Source organism: Chionomys nivalis, chromosome 4, assembly GCF_950005125.1.
Source record: "Chionomys nivalis chromosome 4, mChiNiv1.1, whole genome shotgun sequence".
In the NCBI taxonomy this organism is placed as follows: Eukaryota; Metazoa; Chordata; class Mammalia; order Rodentia; family Cricetidae; genus Chionomys; species Chionomys nivalis.
This window is the reverse complement of record NC_080089.1, coordinates 93,985,566-94,009,550: the sequence shown is the minus strand read 5'-3', so window position 1 is coordinate 94,009,550 and position 23,985 is coordinate 93,985,566. Positions and strand designations below refer to the sequence as shown.

The 23,985-nt window shown below is 45.6% G+C and overlaps 1 protein-coding gene across 1 annotated transcript; it reads left to right on the top strand.

Moving 5' to 3' along the window:
- Positions 1–245: 245 nt before the first annotated feature.
- Trim42 (tripartite motif containing 42) lies at positions 246–20,862 on the top strand. Its single transcript, XM_057768989.1, has 5 exons — positions 246–586; positions 3,954–4,651; positions 6,702–7,519; positions 11,300–11,524; positions 20,776–20,862. The coding sequence occupies exons 1-5, from the start codon at positions 246–248 to the stop codon at positions 20,860–20,862; spliced, it is 2,169 nt and encodes a 722-aa protein (XP_057624972.1).
- The last annotated feature ends 3,123 nt before the right edge of the window (positions 20,863–23,985 follow it).

The following is a 23,985-nucleotide window of genomic DNA, read 5'->3' as shown; positions in this document are numbered from 1 at the left end:
AGTCAGGGATTATGACATAAGCAGATGTCCACAGACTGAAGAAGTAGGTAAAGCCAGCTCAGAAGCCTCCTAGAAGGGACACCACCTGAAAAGGCCTCACAAACTAGCCAGCTTCCTGCCGCAACTCCCAAACTGCCAGCCTCCCTAGAGGGGGCAAGGATCCCTCTGGGGGAGAAGTGACCTCAGGAGTCTGGTAGAGAAAATTGTCAAAACCCTAGAGGCCTAGTACCAAAGATCTAAGAGCCATGGAGACCGCTATGTGTGTGTGTTCTCCGTGCTGCACCTGGCAGAGATGCTGTCCTCGGCTCTTCTCCTGTCTGTGCTGTAAGTTCATCTTCACCTCAGAGCGGAACTGCACCTGCTTCCCCTGCCCCTACAAGGATGAGCGGAACTGCCAATTCTGTCACTGCACCTGCGCGGAGAACCCCAATTGCCACTGGTGCTGCTGCTCCTGGGCCAACGACCCCAACTGTAAGTACTGCTGCACAACCAACACCAATATGAAATGCTACTACTATGAGAGCCGTTGCTGCCGGAATGCCACCATCACGTTCAAAAGGGGTTGCCTTCGGAGCATCCGTATCTCGTAAGTGCTGCCTGTCCATCGTGTGGTTATGTTGGCAAAAAGCAATCAAGAAGGAAAGAAAATCTGGGGAACTCATGCCAGCTGTAGGAACCCCAGAACAGACCAGGGCTTCCTAGAGTGCACTCTACCTAGGAAAAAAAAATCCATGGTGATTTTGCAGCAGTTAAGTGCACACTAAACATCCCCTGGTAGTATAGACCACATCATCTATGTGACTGTATGCCACATCCTTTGACCTCCAAATGCTCTTCATCTTGCAATCAAGTGATAGCTGATACTTACTGGTAAGCAACTTTGCCAGCCACTGTTTATGTAGCCATTCCTCTCCCTCACCCTGTGCCCACTGGACCCAGGAGGACATTTAGCTGGGAGATTCTAAACTGCTCAGAACCACACAGCGAGGACGAGGTAGAATCATGACTTGAACTCAGAGCTAGATCAATGGTCCTACTTTTTAAAATGCCATATTATAAAATGGAGACCATGATACGGTATGTGGTCTGTAGCCTGTTATAGGATAAAAAAAAAAATACAAACTGTTCTTCAGCTCCCTATGAACTGCAACATTTACCTGAAGAGTAAGAATTTCTAAGGAGCCACTTTGACCTTAATAACCTGCAGAGGTAACCCTGAATTGCCGGTCACCCCTTCTTTCCCATCCGAAGTCATAACACTCAGGTTTTCAACTACTCAGTAAGGTAGCAGCCCCCACATCTGGCACACTGCTCTTTTAATGTCACATGTCAGGGGACTCAGGAGCAAGGGAGGATTCCACAGAGGAGGGACGACCACAGCTCAGTCCTGTAAGGTAGCAGGGAGGGGGGCTGAAATCGCTGCTTTAAACAGACACCTTGGACATCCATCCGTGGCTCCCAAACGCAGAGGTGCACTGAAATCCCATTGGGATCTTTAAAAACACTCACGTTTGGTCTCCACCCATTAACATTCTATTTTTCACTGATCATGGGATACAAGTTAGACTTCAAAAATTGTGAGAGCTCTATCCCCACCAAGTGACTCTAATGGGAAGAATCTGGTGGCGTTGAGGATGGGACCTGGAGGCTTAGAATGCAGATGTGAGAACAGGGCAGCACTTAGGAGAGGCTGAACCATGCAGAGGAGCAGCAGCAGAGCATGTCAGCAGGACGGCAAAGCTGCTGGCTTAGGATCTGCTTTGGCACAGAACCTAGGGGCCCAGACGCCTATGTTTTGAACCTCAGTCTGTTTGAGGGTGGTCAGGGATGCTATACAATGCTAGGAGTCAGCTCAGATGCATTGGTACGTGACTTCCCACTCTGTCCTCCTGGTCTCCAGACTCTCTCCCTCCCAATCCTGCACAGCATCCTCATTTTTCGCCCACTCTGGTCTGTCTTAGCTTCCTTGACTTTATTCTCCTCCTCACTCCCTGTCTCACAATCACTCCAGTTCCCTGGACCATTAACAGGTCTCTCTTGGTCCTGTTCCCTCTCTCTTCATGCAGTATCTCCTCCCTCTCTCTCTCTCTCTCTCTCTCTCTTACACACACACACACACACACACACACACACACACCCCTCTTATGTTGTCTCCATTTATTATAGAATAATTCTGAGTCTTATCTTTTTATAAAAGAAGTCTTATCTTTTTATCAAAGAAGCCCATCCAGATACCACATGTACAATTGACTTATGACCCCAGGTGACCATTCTGAGACCAAGCAGGAGCCTGGGCAACAAAAAGGAAACAAGGCTGAAAACAGTGAGGCTGCAAGCCTGGATCTCAGCATCCAAGTCCTCAGGGATGCCGGGCTGTCTGGATGCCTAAGGACACGAGGGTACACTCTGTAACTCAGGGTCACCCTAGGGCAATATTCCTGGGAAACACCTTTGACTGCCACTGCTCTGGGGCCAAGAAAGAGGAGATGGGGACAAAGGGAAACCAGGAAGGCTAGGGCAGAAGGGAACGCAGCCTAGCACTAAGACCATCACCTTGCTTTGAACAGGGAAATGACAGGAATAGTCACAAACTGCGCCTGGGCCTGCATCTCTGTTCCCACAGCCAGGTCACTTCTTTCTCTGAGCTGCTTTTACGCCGACTGCAGCTGCTCAGAGCAAGCACTTGAATTCCACAAGCACAGCCAGCATTTGTAGTTCGTACAACTGAATACATGAAGCTGACCTCAGATAATAGACAAATAGAGGCCCGTAACTCACTACAGCAGATGTGCGTGGGTGTTCACGGGCTTGACTACGAGTTCCTCCCACCGTGGTCCCCTCCTTTACTGTGGACATTAGCAGATGAATCGCAGGGGGGAGTGCTGGCAGGGACCATGTTCACACTATCTTATGTACTTTACAAACTCCCAAGGAAGGGCTGTAATCTTTGATTTACAGTTCGGAAAACTGAGCACAAAAGAGATTAAGAAGTTCTCTAAACAGGCATCTCTAAAAGTTCCTTGCCCCATCCTGTGTTCGTTTCCCGGAGGCAGACCCTTGTGTTTTGCTGATGCTCTGAAAGTCAGCTCTCAGGGGTTTTGGCGTAGCTCAGATTGTCCCTTGCTATCTGAGAAAGGTCCTTTACTACCTCCCTATGTCCCCGCCCACATACAACAGTAATGGTCATGTCAACTGCCTTCCGGGCACAGCCACCAAAAGCACTCTTGTAGTCGGGCAAGATTAGATTTATTGATTCATTGTATCAAGCAGGAATGTCCCACTCCATGCCAATGTGACATACCTGAGTAAGAAGGCATCACAGGCCACAACAGGACGGGAGTTCATATGAGTGAGAATACAGCCAATCTGTCAGGTCTCTTATTCTTGTCTAGAAGGCAGGCAGGACATACGGAGCACGAATCTGCTTCTGGGAAGAGAAAGAAGAGCAGGAGCCATCACTCACATTCCCCTGCACAGGAGGGTGGGAGGTCGTTTTAGTGATTTGGACAATGTTCTGGTCTGAGTTCCAGCATCACACAGTGGTATTAGTTCCGCCCGGGTCCATCAAAGTCACTGTGGTCCTGTTCCCTGCTGATGCTCTGTGGTGTTGCTAGCATGCAGTGGAACCTCCAGGCCCAGCTGACCACACCACATGGGCAATCACTCTGCTGCTTTTCTTTCCCTCAAAATTAAAATTAGCAGGGGGGCACTGCAGGACTCGGGCTGGATCCAGAGACTGTACTCAGTCCAAATAGGCATTAAATTCGTCTTTAATCATCTTTCAAAACGCTTTGGCATGGGTACCAGGGGCAGGTACCAAATGCCTTACTGAGTTTATTTACTAAGAGAGTGAAGGCAAACCAAGGAGCCAGGCAGCAATCAGGAGCCTTTTCCTAGATCCTTCTGGAGTTCTTGAGTGTGTTCCTGACACCTGTGTTTGCTTTTCCTTTCAGCTCCAAGACCGCCCTCCGCATAGGGAGCAGCGACACCCAGCTGGAGGAGCTGAAGTCCATGCCCGCCAGCAGCCACTTGGTGAGCCATCTCACCTGCCCCATGTGCAACCGGCTGCGCCTGCACTCCTTCATGCTGCCGTGCAACCACAGCCTGTGCGAGAAGTGCCTGCGGCAGCTGCAAAAGCATGCCGAAGTCACGGAGAACTTCTTCATCCTCATCTGCCCCATGTGCAACCGCTCGCACTGCATGCCCTACAGCCACCAGATGCACCTTCCAGAAAACTATCTTCGCGGGCGCCTCACCAAACGCTACATGCAGCAGCACGGCTACCTCAAATGGCGCTTCGACCGGTCCTCGGGGCCCATCCTCTGCCAGGTGTGCCGCAGCCGTCGCATTGCCTACAAGCGCTGTGTCACCTGCCGCCTCAATCTGTGCAACGACTGCCTCAAGGCCTTCCACTCGGACGTGGCGATGCAGGACCACGTCTTCGTAGACACCAGCGCTGAGGACCAGGACGAGAAGATTTGCATCCATCACCCGTCCAGCCGCATCACCGAGTACTGCCGCAGCGACAACCAGCTGCTCTGTACCTTCTGCAAGATCGCTTTTCACAATGGCCATGACACGGTCAGCCTCATAGATGCCTGCTCGGAGAGGTCTGCCGCCCTCTTCAGCGCCATCGCCAAGTTCAAAGCAGGTCTTAGTCGGTTTCCCACTCCCCTTCAGGGTAACTCCCCACTGTGGAAAAGGCTGGAAGTTGGTGTGGAGCACCTGTTAGGGAGCCTTACTTCATGTGGTGGAAAAATTCAGACACTGGGAGACCCTGACATAGCCAGCAAGTCACTGTCATTGCTGCATCCATGACAGCTACCACCAGCCATTAGTGTCACTAGGTCACTGCATCGTTGGGACTCAGTTTTTTCATCTATAAAATGGGAAGGATAATAGTAGTTCCCTCATTGGGTTGCTATGATCAGAGTCAGTCTTGTGAAACATGCTCTCAGCCTCTCTGCTGGAGTGTGGGCTGGGGTGGTGGGGGCACCACTCTGGAGAATAATAAGCTCCTAAAACTCTTTCAATCTTTGTCACAATCTTCCTGAACTTTGGCCTCATTTCCCAAAAGGGAAAAATGAGGAGTTTTCTCCAGTCAAGTCTGAAGTTTTGTTTGTTACTTAACATGCAGGTTATTTTTAATCTCCCACCTCCTGGTTTCCAGGAGGAATAATTAATCTAATCCTGAGAGTCATCTTAGGTGAAGGTATCTACCGTGAACTTTCTGTCAAAGCTGTAGGCAACGAATTGAGCAAGCTGCTAATGAATACATAGCATCAGGAAAAAAACTCCGAAACAGCCAGTAATACTCTGTCCAGCCTGTTTTCCTTCTGCCTGCATGTTCACAGTTATTCATACTGGCTACAGAATACAATTTCTATAGAGGAACTGACCCTGGTTTTTATACTAGAACCAAGTACAATGATATTTCATAAACTTCAGTAAAGTGTTCATAATTCTGAATGTGTCTCCACCAGGTCAGACATGTCTTCGTCCCCAGTCAGTCCTAGAAACCCATTTAGGGAAATGGCTCCTTCTAGAGAGGGCCATATAAGCCTTTGCCTTTTTGTTTGTTTGTTTGCTTTTGTTTTTCAAGACAGGGTTTCTCTGTGTAACAGCTCTGACTGTCATGGAACTCACTTTGTAGACCAGGCTGGCCTCGAACTCACAGAAATCCATCTGCCTCAGCCTCCCAAGTGCTGGGATTAAAGGTGTGCTCCACCACGGTCAAGCCTTTTCTTAATTATGTTTTCTATTGCTGTGCTAAAACACCATGACCAAAAACCACTCAGAGGAAAGGATTTACTTTGCACTTCCTCCTCATAGTCTATCATTGAAGGAAATCGTGGCAAGAACCTAAGGCAGGAACTAAAAAGCATATACTGCAGTGGAAGCCATGGAGGAATGCTATTCATGACTTGCTCTTCCATGGCTTGCTCAGCCTCTGATTTTATACCATCCAGGACCACCTACCCAGAAGGCACCACCCACAGTGAGTTAGAACCCTCCTACATCAGTTCTCAATCATCAAGAAAACGCCTTCAGGCTTGCCTACAAGTCAATCCTGTGGAGTTATGTTCTCTATTAAGATTCCTTCTTCCCACATGACCCCAGGTTGTATTAAGCTGACATAAAACTAGCCAGGATACCTTTGGAATATTCCATGTCTGGTCTCAATGATCATACAGTGCAGATGCTAAAATCCCCTCCAAGGATAAGACAACTGTGCTAAAGTCCACACAAGGCAGCCAGTGAGTCACATCCCCACCCAGTCTCCAGCACCAGCGCTAAACAGTGACAAGACACTCTACACATAGAATGCTGGGTAGATGGGGTGGGGCCCCAGGGCCACCTACAGTCCATATCCATAAGGAGGAGCCCACTGTCAGTGCTGAAGATCTCCAGACCAGTCTTTGTAAGGCAGCATTGCGCAGCCATCAGAAATTTCTTTCTTTCTCTGCTACAAAAGAAATGTATGCCAGAAGAAAGTTATACCTGGGGCATGGGGAAGAAGGACAGAGGGCCCTTTCTTTCAGAAGCCTGTCCTAGCCTGTGTCAGCCCACCTCCAGGTGTCTTCCCTTCCCCTCTCCCCAGTCATTTCCTTTGAGCCCACAGAGATTTGCTCCAGTTTGATACGGCTTTGACATCTGGGAAGATGAGACTTTTCACAGTAGCCAACTTGATTGTTTTTCAGTCCGATACGAAATTGATAACGACCTAATGGAATTCAACATTTTAAAGAGCAGCTTTAAAGCCGATAAGGAGGCGAAGCGGAAGGAGATCAGAAACGGGTTCCTTAAACTGCGAGCCATCCTGCAAGAGAAAGAGAAGATCATCATGGAGCAGATAGAGAACCTGGAGGTGTCCAGGCAGAAGGAGATCGAGAAGTACGTGTACATCACCACCATGAAGGTGAACGAGATGGACGGCCTGATCGCCTACTCCAAGGAAGCGCTGAAGGAAACGGGACAGGTGGCCTTCCTGCAGTCGGCTAAGATCCTGGTGGACCAGATCGAGGAGGGCATCCAGAACACCTTCAGGCCCGACCCTCAGCTGCGGCTGCACTCCCTGCACTGCATTCCCTTGGATTTCGCTGAACTCTCCAGCGCCATCCACGAGCTCTTTCCCACGGGACCCAAGAAGACTTGCTCCTCGGGGGACTCTCTCCCTTCCCAGTATCCTATCCACTCAGAAATGATGATCACCAGGAAGGTCACATTCAGCACCCACAGCTTCGGCAACCAGATATACCAGCGAAGCTCCTCCTTGCTGTCCTTCAGTGCGGCCAACGACAAGAACAAGATGGGAATAGAGGCCTTTGGGAGGGCCCAGTCTACTGCGCCTGCCAAACCAACTGACGGCCTCTATACCTACTGGAGTGCCACGGGGGAGACTCAGCCCCCACAAAACAGCAATAGCTTCCACAATTGGTACTCATTCAATGATGCCTCCGTGAAGCCCCCAGGCCCCATTGTCATCTACCAGACTCTGGTGTATCCAAGAGCTGCCAAGGTAAGAGAAAGGGATGGTGTGGGGCACAGAATGAAAGCAGGGGGGTCAGAAAAGGTTGCCCATATCTCTTTGGCCTCTAGAATGCGGTCGCTCGAATCTGCTCCTCTAGACTCAGGTCAGCCTAGCCAAATAATGTAGGGTTCTGAATGTTTCTTAGTCCATCCGTGCAATGAAATCACAGTGATAGGTGCGTGTAAACCCCAGCCCTGCTCGACTGAAAGAGAAATGTGCTGAGAGGCAGGGGCAGAGGCAGAGGGATCCCAGGGTCTTTCTGATCAGCTAGTCTAGTGGAAATAGTGGGGTTCCAAGTTCAGTGATATTGTCTAAGAAATAAATAATATAAATAAATAAATAAATAAATAAATAGAATAACAATGGGATAGAGAAAAAAAGATGGTATCAACCTCTAGTGTGATCTTCACACTAATGTAAAAGTCAAGTGAGCACACTTTCACATACATACATTCATACCCACCATACCATAAGTAAACAAAAACTAATTAATTAATTAGGAAAAGAAAGAAGAAGCAAAAAGTAAGAGAATCAAGTTGGAATCAAAGCAAGTTTCAAAATGGCTTAGGAGGCCCGGAGGGCTGACTCAGCCGTTAAAGGCTAGGCTCACAACCAAAATGGCTTGGGAGCCTCTGAAAGTAGGAAGCAGTCCAGGAATGGGTTAGAAAGGCAGTCTCCATGGGCTGCCAGCTGTATGCTCCTCTCAACCGCTACCTCTCTGAAATTCTGACTCCCCGTGGTTTAAAAAGATTGGAATGACAATCCGCAGGAAAATTCCAGTTCCCTGCTGATATCCATCTTTTTTTAGGGATGATGGGGAAAGTAAGGCATCTCACAGATCTCTGTGCCTGTCATCATCTAAGACAAGACTTGCCATTGGCCTTCTTGACCTAATGTGGACAAAAGGTTTTTCCCTGACTTGCTTAAGGAGTACCTTATTCAAATTCAAAGAGGCAAAGGGTTGCTGGGCAACTAAATACTGAATTAGAGAGTTTCTTGGCTCTTTCACGGTTCCTATGGGGACATACCTCCTATGTTAATCCGTGGCCTGTTTCCATATGGCAGAACTCATCTTCTGATCCTCTCCCATAGATAATAGGCATCTTGATGTCTAGACTCGTGATTTCCAAACACTAACATTTCCTGAATACTTGTTAGAAGGTAGACTCTGTGTCACCCAGTTTCGGGACCTCAGAGTCTGTCTCTCACAGCGTATGTTGCCAATGCTGCTGTCTGCAGACTGTACGTCAGTGGTAGAGTCTAAACACAAGAAAATGAGGACCATGCAGAGGCCAAGTTTTATCTTCCTGTTCTGCGAGACATTTTAATCTTTGCTTTAGAGGCTAAAACTAATACCACAAGAGCTGTACGAGGTAGAACAGAGCCCTTCTAGAGACCCTCAAACACAGCACAGTGTTCCTCCCTGTCCTTCACACAAGATATGCCTAAACCAGCAGGGCCCAGAGTACAGGTGACATCAGTGAACTCTGGGGACAGTGTGTTTCAGCTCAGTGAGTCCACAGCTCCTGCTATGAAGCAAAGGCCTGGTGGGTTCTGTTCCATTTTTCAACTTGAAGAAGGTACCTGTGCTGCCTAAACTTACCCTGGATAAGCTTGAAGGGGCAGGCCTATCAAGCCAACCAAGCAATTCACTGCCACCTCACCTATGACCAGACAGTGATTTAATGTATAGTAATAATAATAATAACAATAGTAATAATTAATAACGAAGATCCCTGTTCTAGGGTCATGAAATGGGCCTTTCCCAGGATTCATTGTGGATCTGCAATGAAAATGATTTAGTCTATGTTGACATCATCCCCAAATCTTCAGGGTTTCTGTATGCAAAATGTTCAAGTTGGTCTTAAAAGTTATTAGTACGCATTGCAAAATCCTAGAGATCTTTTAATTCAATTTGGTTTCTAGAAATAATCCAAATTCCCATTCCCTTCCTAAGAAATTACGAAAAATATCAGATGAGGATTTATGCCCCAAAATATTCATTGTAACATTTATTTGAGATAAAACTAGGAAAGAAAAAACCTGACTACTCAGCTATATAGAAGGGGGCAGTTATTTCTGGAACAGTTTGATTTCTTTTTTTAAGTTTCATTACATGTATTCATTTTATTTGTGTGTATGTGTGTAAGAGAGAGAGAGAGTCTGTGTGTGTATGTGTGTAAGAGAGAAAGGGAGAGTCTGCGTGTGAGTGTATGTGTGTAAGAGAGAGAGAGTGTGTGTGTGTGCGTGCGCGTGCACACGCGCGCGTGAGCACACACCTGCACATGCAAGAGCATACATGTGGAAGTCAGGAGACAACATGAGTCAGTTCTTGCCTTCCACTGAAGGAATCCTGGGCATCAAAGTTCAGGTTGTCAGGCTTAGCAGCAACCGCTTTACTCCCTGAGCCTTCCTGCTGGCCTCTATGGGAGATCTGAAAGACAGCGCCTTACCAGACTTTTGACGGTATAAAATATGTGAAGTGTAATTAAGAGAACAAGTCAAAGCCCTGCAATCCCATTGCATTAGTGTGTTGGCGTCTCCTGACAGGAGAGACACTGGAACGAACCGACCTGAGGATTAGGAGGACGTTTATCTTCTTCCCTTATACTTTTCTGCATTTCCAAAGCATGTTATCATAAATGTCTTTGTTGGAATACACAAGGAAAATTAGTTAATTTTACTTGCTGGGTTAATTTACTTAGTACTCATAAAATTATACATTAATTATACCTATGACATTTAACTGTAACCAAAAATATAATAAAAGTATTAGAAATCTGCTTTTTTTTTCTGAGACAAAGTTTTTAGTTTTCTCTGTGTAGCTCTGGCTGTCTTGGAACTAGCTCTGTAGACCAGGCTGGCCTCAAACTCAGAGATCCACCTGCCTCTTCCTCCCAAGTGCTGAGATTAAAGGTGTGAACCATTGCCACCAGGCTGAAATGTGATTTTAAAATACTTTTTTTTTTTAAGTTTAGGGCTAGCAAAATGGCGGCACTTACCACCAAACCTTACAACCTAAGTCCTGTCTCAAGGACCCAGGAGGTGGAAGGAGAGAACAGAGTCCAGCAAACTCTCCTGTACCTTCCACATGTACTCCATGGTATCTGCTATGGTGTGAGTGCACACTTGCACACACGCACATGTGCACACACACACACACAATAAATGTGAAAACACTATTGTCATAAATTTTTCTATGTCAAATCTTATCTGCTGTTTAAGACTTGTTACTGAATCTCTTCTCAGGAGCTGATGTCTTCTGATTTGAGTACAAACATTCTGTCTCCATTGTTGGGTATTTCCTCACTATAAAGGGCTAGGGGACAAGTTTGTCACTCTCCTATGGTCTGTGACTCACTAGAATTTGCCAAATGTATCCTTTCTGTGCCTATAAAGTGGGAGGATGCAATCTGCCTTCTGGAGGTTTCTGAGGATTACCGGATTTGGAGATAAAAGTGTCTGATATGAGCGCTGATGCACGAAAGGCATCTGGTAAACCACATCCACGGCCATTGCCTCCGTGCCGACTGACTGTAACAGAACCCTGAAGAGCCACCCCCTGTTCCCAAAATCCATAATGTGTTGCACACCAGGCCTCCCCCAGAGCTTCCCAAGACCCTTACCTATGATCTAATTGAAGCCCTCAGCAGCAATACAAGATGGGGTCAGATTACGCACAGCCCACAGTCAACAGCACAGATCTTTACAGGAAGGACAGCAGAGTGGTGTGTATCTGTGCCGTGTTCACACACCCATTTCTCCTAGGTTTACTGGACATGCCCAACAGAAGACGTGGACTCCTTTGAGATGGAATTCTATGAGCTCGTTACCACCCCTCCTAACAATGTCCGAACAGAGCTCTGTGGACAAATCCGGGACATCATGCAGCAGAACCTGGAGCTGCACAACCTCACCCCCAACACAGAGTATTTGTTCAAGGTTAGAGCCATCAATGACAACGGTCCCGGGCAGTGGAGTGACATCTGCAAGGTACTGTGTACATTCATTTCTTAATTTTTTTATTATTTGGGCTTCTTGATTCCTAAAAATTATTGGAGGGGCCCATGCATGCACACATGCACACACATGCATGCCAAGTGTGCACATGGATGTCAGAGGAGGACAACTTGCAAAAGTCAGTTTCAACTTCTCTCACTTGGGTTCTGGGGATCAAATTGAATTCATCTGGCTTATTGACTCTCTTGAGTCGCTGCTAGCAGAGCCATCTCTCTGGCCCTTCAAATGGGAATGCCTTGGTAGAGTTCAGAAATGGCTTAAAGATCACCAGAGACAACAGAGAATTCTGCCTTCTAGCCCAGAAAACTACTTAAGTCTCAGCCGGAGGTAGGGCTGCTGGTCTCCAACAACCCACGCAGACTGAGGAAGCAGCCTGCAGGTCTGAGGATGGTAGGTTCTACTGAGTCAAAAACCATTTGGTCTAGGCTTTATGTTAGAATACAGAAATTCAGAGTTAAAACCAAGCTTAATCCTTATTCCCTCCACAGTCAGGGGCTAGTAAACACGCCATCGCTGTATGAGAAGAGTAATTACTCTCTGAAAAACAAACACCCTACAAAGACGAGGTGTGAAATTTAGCAAAGAGGCAGGACAGCCAGTTAAATCAGAATTTCTCGCAGACAGCAAATAAAACTTGTGGTACAAGTACACCCCATGTAATATTTAAGACATATTTATACTAAAATTATTTTTGGTTCATCTGGGAGTTAAAAAACAGACACTGAACAATTCAGGTGGGCTCCATAAAGCAAGGAAACAAACTATCCTTCTTTGTATTGGAGAGCTGATTCTTCTTTGTATTGGAGAGCTCATTCTTCTTCAAGGTCCCGAGTGACACACACTCATGAATGTCATTGGATTGATATTAAGAATACCAGGACTGCCAAGAGCTCTCTTACTATGTAACTGTGGAGATGCTCTTTGGAATCTGAATAAGTCTTAGAGGCTCTTTAAAAAGTAAAAAGGATGTGTCTATTCAGTTAGGGTTTAGAAGAAGACTTACAGCCTCAAGAGACTTCTAAGATACATCTGATTTGATGCCCACGCAAACTAGGAAGTTATCATCCTTTTCTCTTTTTCCCTTCCTCACTTTCTCTTTCCTCTCCTCCCCACCTTTTCCTCCCTTCCTTTCCTCTCTCCTCCCCTCCTCTCACCTCTGCTTCCCTCTTACTCCCTTCTTGCATCTTCTTCCCCTTCCTCCCTTCTCTCCCCTCCCCTCCCCTCCATTCTCTTCTCCTCCTCTCTGGTCTGCTTCTCTCTGAATCTGCCTCATTTTTGGTCATCCCTTAGTTTCTGCTCCCCTAAATCCAGCTTTCACTTTCATGTAGTTTTAGATGGTCTCAATCCCTGCTCTGAGTGATCCAATGGCTCAGTACCCAACAGTCTGGTTAATCACACTTTAGCTACTTGGGCAGATGTTTGAGGGAAAGAATCTGATTGGCCGTTGTCTCTAATAATGATGAAGAATGGAAAATCAGGTGTATGCGGTCTGCAGAGTGGGACTATCCCCATCACCTCCTGCTGTCATGCCTCCCTCCCCTTCCCACAGAGGTCAGACACACGCCCAGGAAGTGTGATGAGGATGCCTGCCTGGTGGCTCTTCAGCTGTTCCTCAGCCAATCTTGCTGCCTGTTGGTCCGTCACCACAGAGACCCTCTCACTCCAGAGCCCCAAAGCTTCACAACCATTGCTACAAACCGTACTCTATACTCTTGACTGCAGATTTTTCCTTTAATCTCATTCCATCTGCCTTCTCAGCCTTTTAGCATCCCTCGAAAATATCTTGCCCATGAAGGGCACTCAGTAGTTATTAATATTTTTAATGAATCATCTGTCATCTCTAGGAGTGAGGATTGGGGACGGAGAGAGAAATTGAGGACTGTCAACCGTCTGCCATCTTACCCTCTGGAGTCTCTTCATCTCTCTCACACTGTGACCTCCTTGCAAACAAAATTCTTGCCTAATTCATCTTTCTTCCTGCTACGGTGCTTACCAAAGCAGTTTATCTACAGTAGCTTCTTAACGGTTATTGAACGAACACATGAGTAAAAATGTAACCAAACAAATGGATATATGAGTGAATGTCTAAATTAAGGAGTGAAGAAATAAATTGATAAATAAAATTAATAATCGCAAAGCATCATAAGATGCTGGAAAACGGAATGTTTTATACAACCAGTCAAGGAATAGCATCTCTTTAAAATTGTCTTTATGTGATTAACTTGCCCTCAATGAAAGAGAGGGCAATGCATTCCTGTCTCTTTGCTTTTTCATACAATATCTAAATGAGCAGAACCCTAATTAATGAGGTTTTCTGGACGCTTCATTGTTATCCGACTCAAGGAGCTACGGTATAGATTTTTCCTTCAGAAGTAATTCTTCCGCCCTTCTTTGTGGTTCTATTAGCATTCCAGAGGAAACACTGGCTTCCTTAACACTTGTCATGATTTGCATAAGTAAAGGCTTCAACAGCAAATGAAAATAAGATGGTGTGTTTGAATGACATTTATAAAGCTTCATAAAAGTAATGACTTTAGCTCTTTCCTATAAAATCGAAATTTTTTCCTTTGGCACTGGTGCTATGCGTATTTCTGAAAGGTTTCATTTGAATGCTGCAAGGAGGTAGCATAATCATTTCTTATCCAAACCGCCATGCTTCCGTCATATGGACCTTTATAAAAGATGAGAAATAGAACCTTTTATATTTGATTTGCATAGCCTAAGACTTGTTGATTTTATTTTTTTAAGAATTTTTCTTTGGCACATAGCACAGAACGTGAAACAAGAAAATTAGTTATGTAACACTTTAAAGGTCCCATCTGAAGGTCAAATCTGTGTCAGACACTGTATCTCCATTATCACTGATGGTCCCAGATACTCAGATTTTACATCAAGGAGGAAGCTCAGCTGGAGGAGACAAAGGAGGTGAGGCTGAGTTGAACCTAGGTCTGTGCGTATTCACAGCCAGGGAGCACAGCTTCCCGAACCATAATCAACCGTAAATAAGTCTAGGAGTGAGCCCAGTCCTGGAGATGGAACACCTGACTAAGGAGGGAGCTATCAAAGCCTGAGAGCTGTTTATTTGATAGATCCATTGTTGTTACTGGGACAGTTATATATTGAAAAGAGCCTTGGATTAGGGCTCATGTTGCTGAATCCAATCCCAGCACCACCAGCTGGCCAGACTCCATGACAATGTTGGTTTTCCTTGTTCCTTATTGCTCATGATTTCCACCTCGAAGTCTCTAACATCAAAGAGCTTAATGGTCTATTTTGAAGGACAGATAAATGTGTTTTGTGCAGTTTCTGTGTCTGTTGGCCTCCGTTTCTTCTCCTGATCCTCCTGTGGGTCTACCCACTGACCACTTCCCATTCCTAACTATCACCTCTTCCTCTTTCCACTGTGTCTCCACGCGCCTTAAATCCTGATCAGCCTAACTGCACATCTGTGTGTGTGTTTCCTTTGGACTATAACAAATTAGCAGTTAAGCAGCCCAACTCATCACATTCTTGCAGCTCGGAAGTCCAAAATGGTTCTCATTGGCTAAATCAAAGCCTTCAATTTCTGGATTCTCTTGTGGAGCGGTTTCCAAGGAAGAACCCACTCCTTGTCTTTTCCTGGCTACTCACATTTCTTAACTCGTGTGCCTTTCCTCCTCCTTCAAGACATCAACTTCCAACCAGGTCCTTCTCCCACCACCAGACCTCCCTCGGACTCCTTCCTGCCTCTACCTGCCTCTCCTCCTGAGGAGCCATTATAACACTGAGCCCATAATGATGGGAAAATCTCCCATCCCCAAACAGCTCACTTAATTATCCTAAGGTCCCCTTAGCTATGAAATAAGGGTTCAGACAAAGCTCTATGTGCGGATTCATTGATCTGCCACTCTAATCTATAAATTGGATTACTAAATTACATCAGATTTAAAGGTAAAGTCTCGAGCTTGGCAATGCTCACTAACTGATGCTTTCCTGGGTCTTTAGAGCCCTTCAGGGAATGCAGACACCCATGTCCCCAGGCAGTCAGTCTCAAATTCCTTCTCTATCGGTCAGTCCTTCAGAATCTATGTGCTCAAGAAGCCATTTTTGGTCACCTTGGGTCTCTGCAGGGCCCCCTCCTGAGCCCGTGAGGCAGCTGGAACTTGGACACAGAACAGAGCGGCCTGTCTGCCATGAAGTCCTGACCATTCCCCTCCACAAGGCTGTCGTACATCTTCTTAAAGGTTGAGGTTAGAGGACAGCCCATGTGGCCGACACTGTATCACCTGCAGGACTGATACATCCTCCCTAGATGCCTACTCAGACTCACGCTCAGTGGCTCCAGACCCTGAAGAACGGACAGACTTTGCATTTCTCTGTGTCCTGTGCTTACTGTTTTCCAAAGAATCTGAAATGTTCCTGTAAGTCAGTCTCCTGGTCCTTCTCTACCTGCCTTACAGCCAGAGAAGGTTGACCCCTGAGAACAAGTATAACTCCATCTTGAACTTTGTGTACACAAGGTTTGATTGATATTATACCTCTCAACCATCTGTACTGATTTTTGCAAGGACATTTCCTGATTTTTATGTTCTAGTTTGTGATATCTGTCCTAAGAAGGGTTTACTTGTATCTCTTTGCTTTTGTGTGTTCTTATAAGATATGTATTGCCATGTCACTAATCCACACAAGAGTGTTATGTTCATCTTTTCTCCCCTTACCCTTTTTTTCTAAACACTGTGCTTAAATGCTCCATTTACATCAGTGGTTCTCAACCTTCCTAATGCTGCGACTTTTTAATACAGTTTCTCGTATCATGGTGACCCCAACCATGCTACTTCATAACTGTAATTTTGCTACTGTTACAAAATGTAAGGTAAATATCGGTGTTTTCTGAAGGTGCTAGGTGACCCTATGAATGGGTCACCCAACCCCCAAAGGTGTCCCTACAGGTTGAGAACTGCTGATCTACATCACTATGGATATTTTGTCCCTGAATTGCTGATGCTAGTCCATCCATCCTAGTGTGCATTTGTTTCTTACCTGTCACCAGTCTGCTCGTGTGGGCACCCAGGTTCCCGCCAATAATGCTGTGACAGACAGCATGTGACAGCTTGTGGGTGGGATGGAGGTATAAAATCTCTCTGATTTTTGTATGGGTCAGGGAGAGCTACAGTAACAAGTTGCTATAGCTCAGGGATCCATAGACAACTAGAAGTCTTTCCCACTGTGCTCCTAAGTGATCTTTGCCAAGGCATCCCTAAGGTCTACACTCAATTCCTCCTGTAAGAATAGCAGCTGGGCTAATGACCTCATGTTAAGTTCATCGCCTCTTTAAAGGCCTTGTTCCAACAGACTCGTATCTGAGGTGCTGGAGATTAGGATAACGATATGTAAATTCAGAGGGATACAATTCATCTCATATAAGATATTCACTATGACTGAAATTTCTGAGTCATGAAATAGGGGGTATACTTTATTTGGCCACGCCCATGGCTATTTCCATAAGAAAAGAGGGCCCTTATACCCTATGTTTCACCTGCATCTATCAAGATCTCTCCTGTTTTCCTCCCTGATAGCTATGCCATCTGACGTCATTTTCTATGCTTCATTTCAAATGCTTTTTCCCTTCCAGGGTTCCTCCTGTAAGCACGCCCACCCTCTGCCCACTTCTCTACTGCACACACCCCTCCATTGGTGAATCACAGGATGCCATATAGTACAGATGATGCTTTTAGACACTGCTAATATTCCCACTCCTCTGATATTTGTCTACCACCTTTGCTCATATTGTACTCCACGAAGCAGCAGAAGTCTTGAACTTTGATATATTGAAGCCATAATTTTTTCCCTTTGGTTTGACCTTTTGGGGTGCTGTTTAAAATGTCCTTGCCTTGACTTAGAGTGCAAAGATAACCTCCTACATATTCTTTTACTGAATTTGTAGTTTTACTTTTCAAGTTCTTTGCATACAGAGTCTACCTTTGAATGTAATGCCAAGAACAGCAGTAGCTGCTCTCCACAGCTGAGCCCATTTACTGAGGTTACTGCCCAGGATTGCCTTAACTCCATAGAGTAGGGTCAAGGTGCTGCTGTGATCTTATATTCACTACCCATATATGTAGGGGTTCATTTCTGAATCCTCTAGTATATCTCAGCACTATGCTTTCTGCTTTGACAAAAAAAAAAAAACAGAAACGTATGTAAGGTAAAGATAATACTGTGTATATGTTGGCAGACCAGCTATTGCTGGACAAAAATGGAGACAATATATACATGTACTCTGATAAAGGTGAACTGAAAACTGTAAGCTGCACACGGAGACACAGAGCAGTGAAAGCAGCTAAGAGTGATGTGAGTTATGGGGCTCGGAACTGAAGAACAGAAGCCTCGAGGTTTTTGTCTCAAACTGGAGTGAAGACGTTCAAAGATAAGAGCCTCCACTTGGGCTGGTACCTCTCTGCTTTGGCTGGCTCTTAACATCAGCTCTGTGCTGCTATGAGAAAGTGCCAGGTATCCCCATTACCTTTGTTTATTGTTAAAAACCTAAATTAGTTAACCTTGGAGGCTGATTTATTTATACAAACTTTGAAGGAACTCACTGTGCTTATTTTTTTAAAATTCTTTTTTAAATCCAGACAGAATATGATTAGAAAACCAGTGAGCAATTAATTGGAAGGCACTTGATATGCTTGCCGTATGTCTGAACATTTATGCAAACATTTGCGAAGTTTTCTGGGGTCTTCAAGCCCATGTTCCTGGGTAGACTATGTAGTTTCGTGAGCTAATGAGCAGCATGACACCATGTCATGTGTGCTAAATTTGTTATAATTTTAGATGCAGAATCACATTGTAAGCCAGTGGTTATGTGAAATGACAGATGTACTGATTTGCCTATTGGAGTGTTTCACCATGCGTATGTATATCAACAGACACTGTACCCCTTAAATATATCTAGAAAGATAAAAAAGTGAATAGTGCAGAAACTGATATTCTGAATGTTTGTTCTTTGTCTTAGTATATTCCTAATAGATGGCTGGCTCAGTAGAACTACTGTTCTCTGTAGATAAATCTGAATTCCAGCAAATCTTTATGGACTCTATTATCTGTTTCGACTTGTTTTTCCAGGTATATAATCTCATTATTTATAAGTAATGGTGATTTTATCTCTTCCCTCACAGTCTTGGAGTTTATATTTCTTTTTCTTTCCTAATCGCTTTAGCGAGAGCCTTGAGTCATACATAAAATGACAGTAGCAATAGTGGATACACTTGTCATTTGCTGATGCTAAACTTTCTCCCTTGTCTTAATGGTTTTTATTCAGGTTTTAGGTTTATAGCATTTAAGGAAAGGCCCTCTGACTTCCAGGTTTCTGTGAGCTTGTGCATAGAAAATGACTTATTCGCATGGTTTGACATAAATGCATGATTTTTCTCCTTTAGGCCATTATTAATGAAGTAAATTATGATTTTTTTTTTCTTGGTTTGGTTTGGTTATGGTGCCAGGAACTAAATCCAAGGACCTGGCCCATGTTAAGCCCAAGCTCTATCCTAAGCATCTCCCAGCACTATGGTTGTCTCTTCTGATGCTGGATTCTACTTAGCTTCGTGAACTAAGTCCTTGGTTATCACCATGCATTGTTTGACTGTGCCATTCTAACAGCTGTTTCAGTTACCGTATGTTTGGTTTTATATGATTGCATCTATGGTCATGAGTGAACTGGCTGCATCAGGGTTTGCCCGCACTGTTTTTATGTGATTCTAGAATCAGTTTTCCAATCGAGCTTCCAGGAGCTGGTGAGCCTTCACTCTCCTCTCCTTTTCAAGAACAGCCCCACCACACAGCTCCGGCGTGATTCTCTTGGACAGTGCTAAGTCAGGGTCTTGGGACAAGGAGACACCAACTGTAATTTCAATTTCAGTAGCATTTCAAGTCTGTCTTTCTGCTTCTTCTGGCCTCTGTTCTGTCTGAATCCCTTGCTCATAAACACTCTTCAACCCCCTCTGTCCATTACATCATCCAGCCTTTGTCTTCGAAGATCCCTACTACAGTTTAAGACAAACTTTAAAATATCTACTTTTCAATGAAGTTCCAAACCCCATAACTCACAGTACCATTAGGTTTCTTCCACTATCCCCAGTAGCTCTGTATGTATCATATATTTTTATTTCATCGTTATCAGGATTATATCTATGTATCACCTCTAGTTTTGCTCAATATAAATATAAAAGATTTAAAAATTATCATAGAAACTTTATGCTTTGTGTAAGCATCTCTTTTTCTCCACCAAATTCAACCCCCCCGCCATGTATTTATTCATCAATGTTGTATGGGCAGTGGGATCTTTCATCCCAACTTTGGTCACTAAATACCTCCTCAGTAAATGTGGATTAGGGGATGGTAATGTTACCAGGTCAGAGAAATGAAGAGGCCCACCACCTTCAAAGTCAGCTGTGGTAACCACGGTGAAGCTGAGCTCTGAGGTTTCTGTCCTGGTGCCCAGTACAGTCTGCCTTTCCCAGGTAGCACTGATTCCACTCTGCCCTGCAGAAGCGCGCCTAGCCTGTGAACACCGCTCAGAACTGCACTGCTCATAAACGTAGCTTTACGTATCTGTGTTTTCTCACCACGTTCTTCAAGGAGGCTGTAGATGAATGTCTCTTGTGGCTGGTCTTGATGGATCGTTCACCTACCAAATCATTCCCATTTGTATAAAGGGGAGAGGGAAACTGTACATCTTACAAATTATGTTCTCTTCATCTTTCATGCACATCTCTAAGAATGTGCTCTTTACCTCAGGCAAAGTTGAGACTACAGAGATTCCAAACAAACAAAAAGGCTGTCATTTCCGCAAAGCAGGTCACTCCAAGTTTAGTAAAGAAACCAAACACCTCAGCTGAAACTTAGAACTGGTGAGAAATGGGAAAGAAACAGAACGTTCCGGAGGCTGGAGTGGGGTTCTATGAGAAAGCCCATCTGGGGGCTAGTTTATCATGTCTGCCCCCATCTGGTTATATGAACTGCCTTTAAAGAAGTAAAACTTAATCTGTAGAACAGCAATGCTGGCACACATTAGCTGCGGGCGCTGGGAAAGCTCTGTGGTGCCCTGAGGCTGGGTCTCTTCATCTCTAAGGGGGACTGGCCGTTCAGGCTTTCCATAGTTGTCAGGGTGCATGGAGTGGACCTGTGCTCTAGGAGCCGGTGTCCCTTTGTGGCTGCTCCCATGCACTCTTTGCTTCCTGTTGCAGGTGGTAACACCAGATGGGCGTGGGAAGAACCGAGCTAAGTGGGGCCTGCTGAAGAATATCCAGTCTGCCCTGCAGAAGCGCTTCTAGCCTTGAACACTGTTCAGAACTGCACTGCTCAGAGACGTAGCTTTATGTATCCACATGTGTTTTTCTCACCACGTTCTTCAAGGAGGTTGTAGATGAGTGTCTCCGGTACCTCTGGGTTTTCCAAAAGGAGTCTCCTAAAGGCCAATAAAAGGAAATGTCTGACATCATAATCTTCTGTGATTGGCTCATTATGATGAAACCAAGACACAAAGCAGCAAGCCTGTGGGTCTCTATAGCTCAGGTCTAGCCCTGGGTTCAGTATTCCGCTGTGCTGTGTATGGAACAAATGCAGGTACCTAGGTGCTAAAGAGTATTCTGTCTAGAAGTGGGGACCCCTGGGTGTTCATTCTAGTGCTGGCTTAACTAGCTTTGGGTGTCTGAACTAGTCAGTGATTGGTGGGAAATGATTTTCCTCAACATGTAATTTATCTCAACATGCAGCAGCCAGCACCATGAGTTTTCTTTCGAATTACTAAGCCTGTGCCCTCCCACAGCCTTTGCCCAGGGTCTGCCGTCTGTCTCTGGCCCAGGAAAAGGGTTACGCCTTCCTCTTCTCGCTCTTCTGTATCCCAGAGCACAGCAGTTACAGTCAGATTCCTGGGACACATTACAGGAATGGATGCCCCAGGGAGCTTTGTTATGATCCCATCCCTGTAGATGATGGCTCGAATCCACCATCAAATTGGGTATTATCATATAATCATTCCTTTGAAAAGCTTCAGAATCATCATTAGCACAGGGAGCAAATTAAATGGCATGCCAGCAGGGATTCCACCACTGATAAACTGAAGTGAAATTAAACTTTAAAAAATTAAAATTAACTGTATGAATATCACATTATAATGGTCACACCTATTCGTGGAGCCAACAAGAATTGAGTGGAAATGAAGAATCCAGACATCCAGACGCTGCCTCTAGAGAGACCACATGAGCTTGCCTGGGGGCGCTAAAGAAACTAGGGTCTCTGAGAAGCCACCAAACCAGGAGCTGAGTCTTCCAAATGTGAGCTGAGCTTCTGAACACCAACACTCTTCTCCATTCTTTGGTCCTTAAGGCTATAATCCACATGGAAATCTCCTCTGAGGATCATGCTTGAGGCACAGACATTTCATGTGTTTTAGCACTGTGTTGGTATTCTAAAGATAATCAAGAGATACTTAAATACACATTCACATGGGTATGTATGTATGTATGTATAAATGAATGCATGTGTACTGCCATGTTGAGCCATCTTCACATAGTTACAGATTTCACCATCGCTGGCAGTCTCTCTTTAGAGGAAGCGTTGTGGCTCGGGAAGGGAAGGGTAGCAGAGTGCCCCTGAAAACATCTCTCAGTGTGGCGGAGCAGTCGTCAGTTATCCTGTTTCTCCTTTAAACGCCCATCCCAAATTCATCCTCTCCCTCAGGAACTTTGGGAACCTGGCACTGAATGAAACAGATCCAACGCTCACCCTGCAGATCTCCTCATTTAATGGGTGGGATAGACCAAGTGAGTAAAGGTGCCAACACACAGTTGATTAGAAATGACTGGAAAAGAAAGAAGCGGGGCCTGGGAAGTATGAACTCTGGACAGGGTGTCTGTCTCCTTAAAAACCCTGAAGCTACTTCCTCAAAAGTCAGAAGGAGCCAGCCAGGTATGAGTAGAGGAGAAAAGTGTTCTACACAAAAAGGAAACAACTGTCAAGGCCTAGAAGCAACAGGGGCTTAGTATGTTGGGAAAATGGGCGCAGCGGGGAGACTAGAGTGCAGGAACCAAGGGAAGAGTGGGGCAGGAAAGGAACCTCTGCAGGGCCTAAGAGCATCAGGGCATGAGTGCCTCTGAAGCCGCAGGAGTAGTACAACAAGGTGCCATTCTGCCCTGCTCACATTTTGTTAGGGAAATGGACTGTGGGGGCTGAGAGAAGACAGGAGGGTTCTCTGTAGCTGTGCAGGGATTCCAGGTGGAACAGCAATCCTCCAGACCAATGGGGTGCATGAGTGAGCAGGGGTGAGGTAAGCCCTGGTGGATTGGCACATCCAGCAGGAATAAAGGAAAATTCTGGAAGGTTGCACTTTAAGCAATTAAAGTGTGACATAAACGTCTGAGGGACAACCCCAAGAATCCAGCAGAAGTAGCTGGGTGTTCACCGCCACCTGGGCGATGACAGCAGCACCCGCACCCCTACCACCACCCCAGGTATCGTAAAAGAGAACTGGATATGGGGAACTAGACAAATGGGCACTGAGGGACAGAGTACAGAAGGGGGCATTGGGAAAACATTGACAATCCCCATTGACCACTCCATGGGTTGGGAGATGAATGAAGAGGTTATCAGGGGCTCTGAACTCAGACTCAGCTCTGAGGATGTGTTCCCACCCAGCTGGTACAGGTGTGTACTAGGGACTTCCACAGGGTTTGATGCTAGGAACAGAGGGACAATAGAAAGCTGACAACAGAAGCCACCTCCTCACCCACCATTGCCATCTGTCCTGATGCCATACCAAAAAAAAAAAGAAGCTAGCAAACAAAAAGAACCTCTTTCCCTCTCTTACAGACACTTTTGCCCCCTTTAGAAGACCCTGGAATGTTGTCTGGCAAAGGAAAAAATCACCACCTGTGTGTGTACAGCCTCAGTGTCACCAGATGGTGTACATAGGTTGCTTCGGGGCCAAGAATCAACAGCTCAAAAACTGCCATTAGGCAAGTCTAGGGCCAAAACTGGGGCCTGTGAACGCTTTCCTGGGGGGGCGGGGATACTACTGTGTTCTGGAATACCTGTGACACAGAGGTGTTCTGGAAGTAAGAGAATTCTTCAGGGTCGACCGGAAACCCACAAAGCTACTTATCTTCCGGTTGCTTCTGAACCACAAGACAGTAACAAACCAAGATGGAAAGCAGCGCTTGGAGCTGGCTTTGCCTCAGTCTCGAATCCAGATGAGTCCCACAATCGCTTACAGAGTCTTTATGTCAAAGTCCAGGCCCTGGTCAGATTCTGAAAACCCAGAGACATGGCCCTGAGGTCATAGGATATGGCTCCTGGTAGGGTGAAGACCAGAGTTAGATTTTGAAGACAGGGTAGCAACTGGATGTGGCAGGGAGCGCCTCTAGGAGAAGGCAGCTTATTTGGACAGAAGACAGACT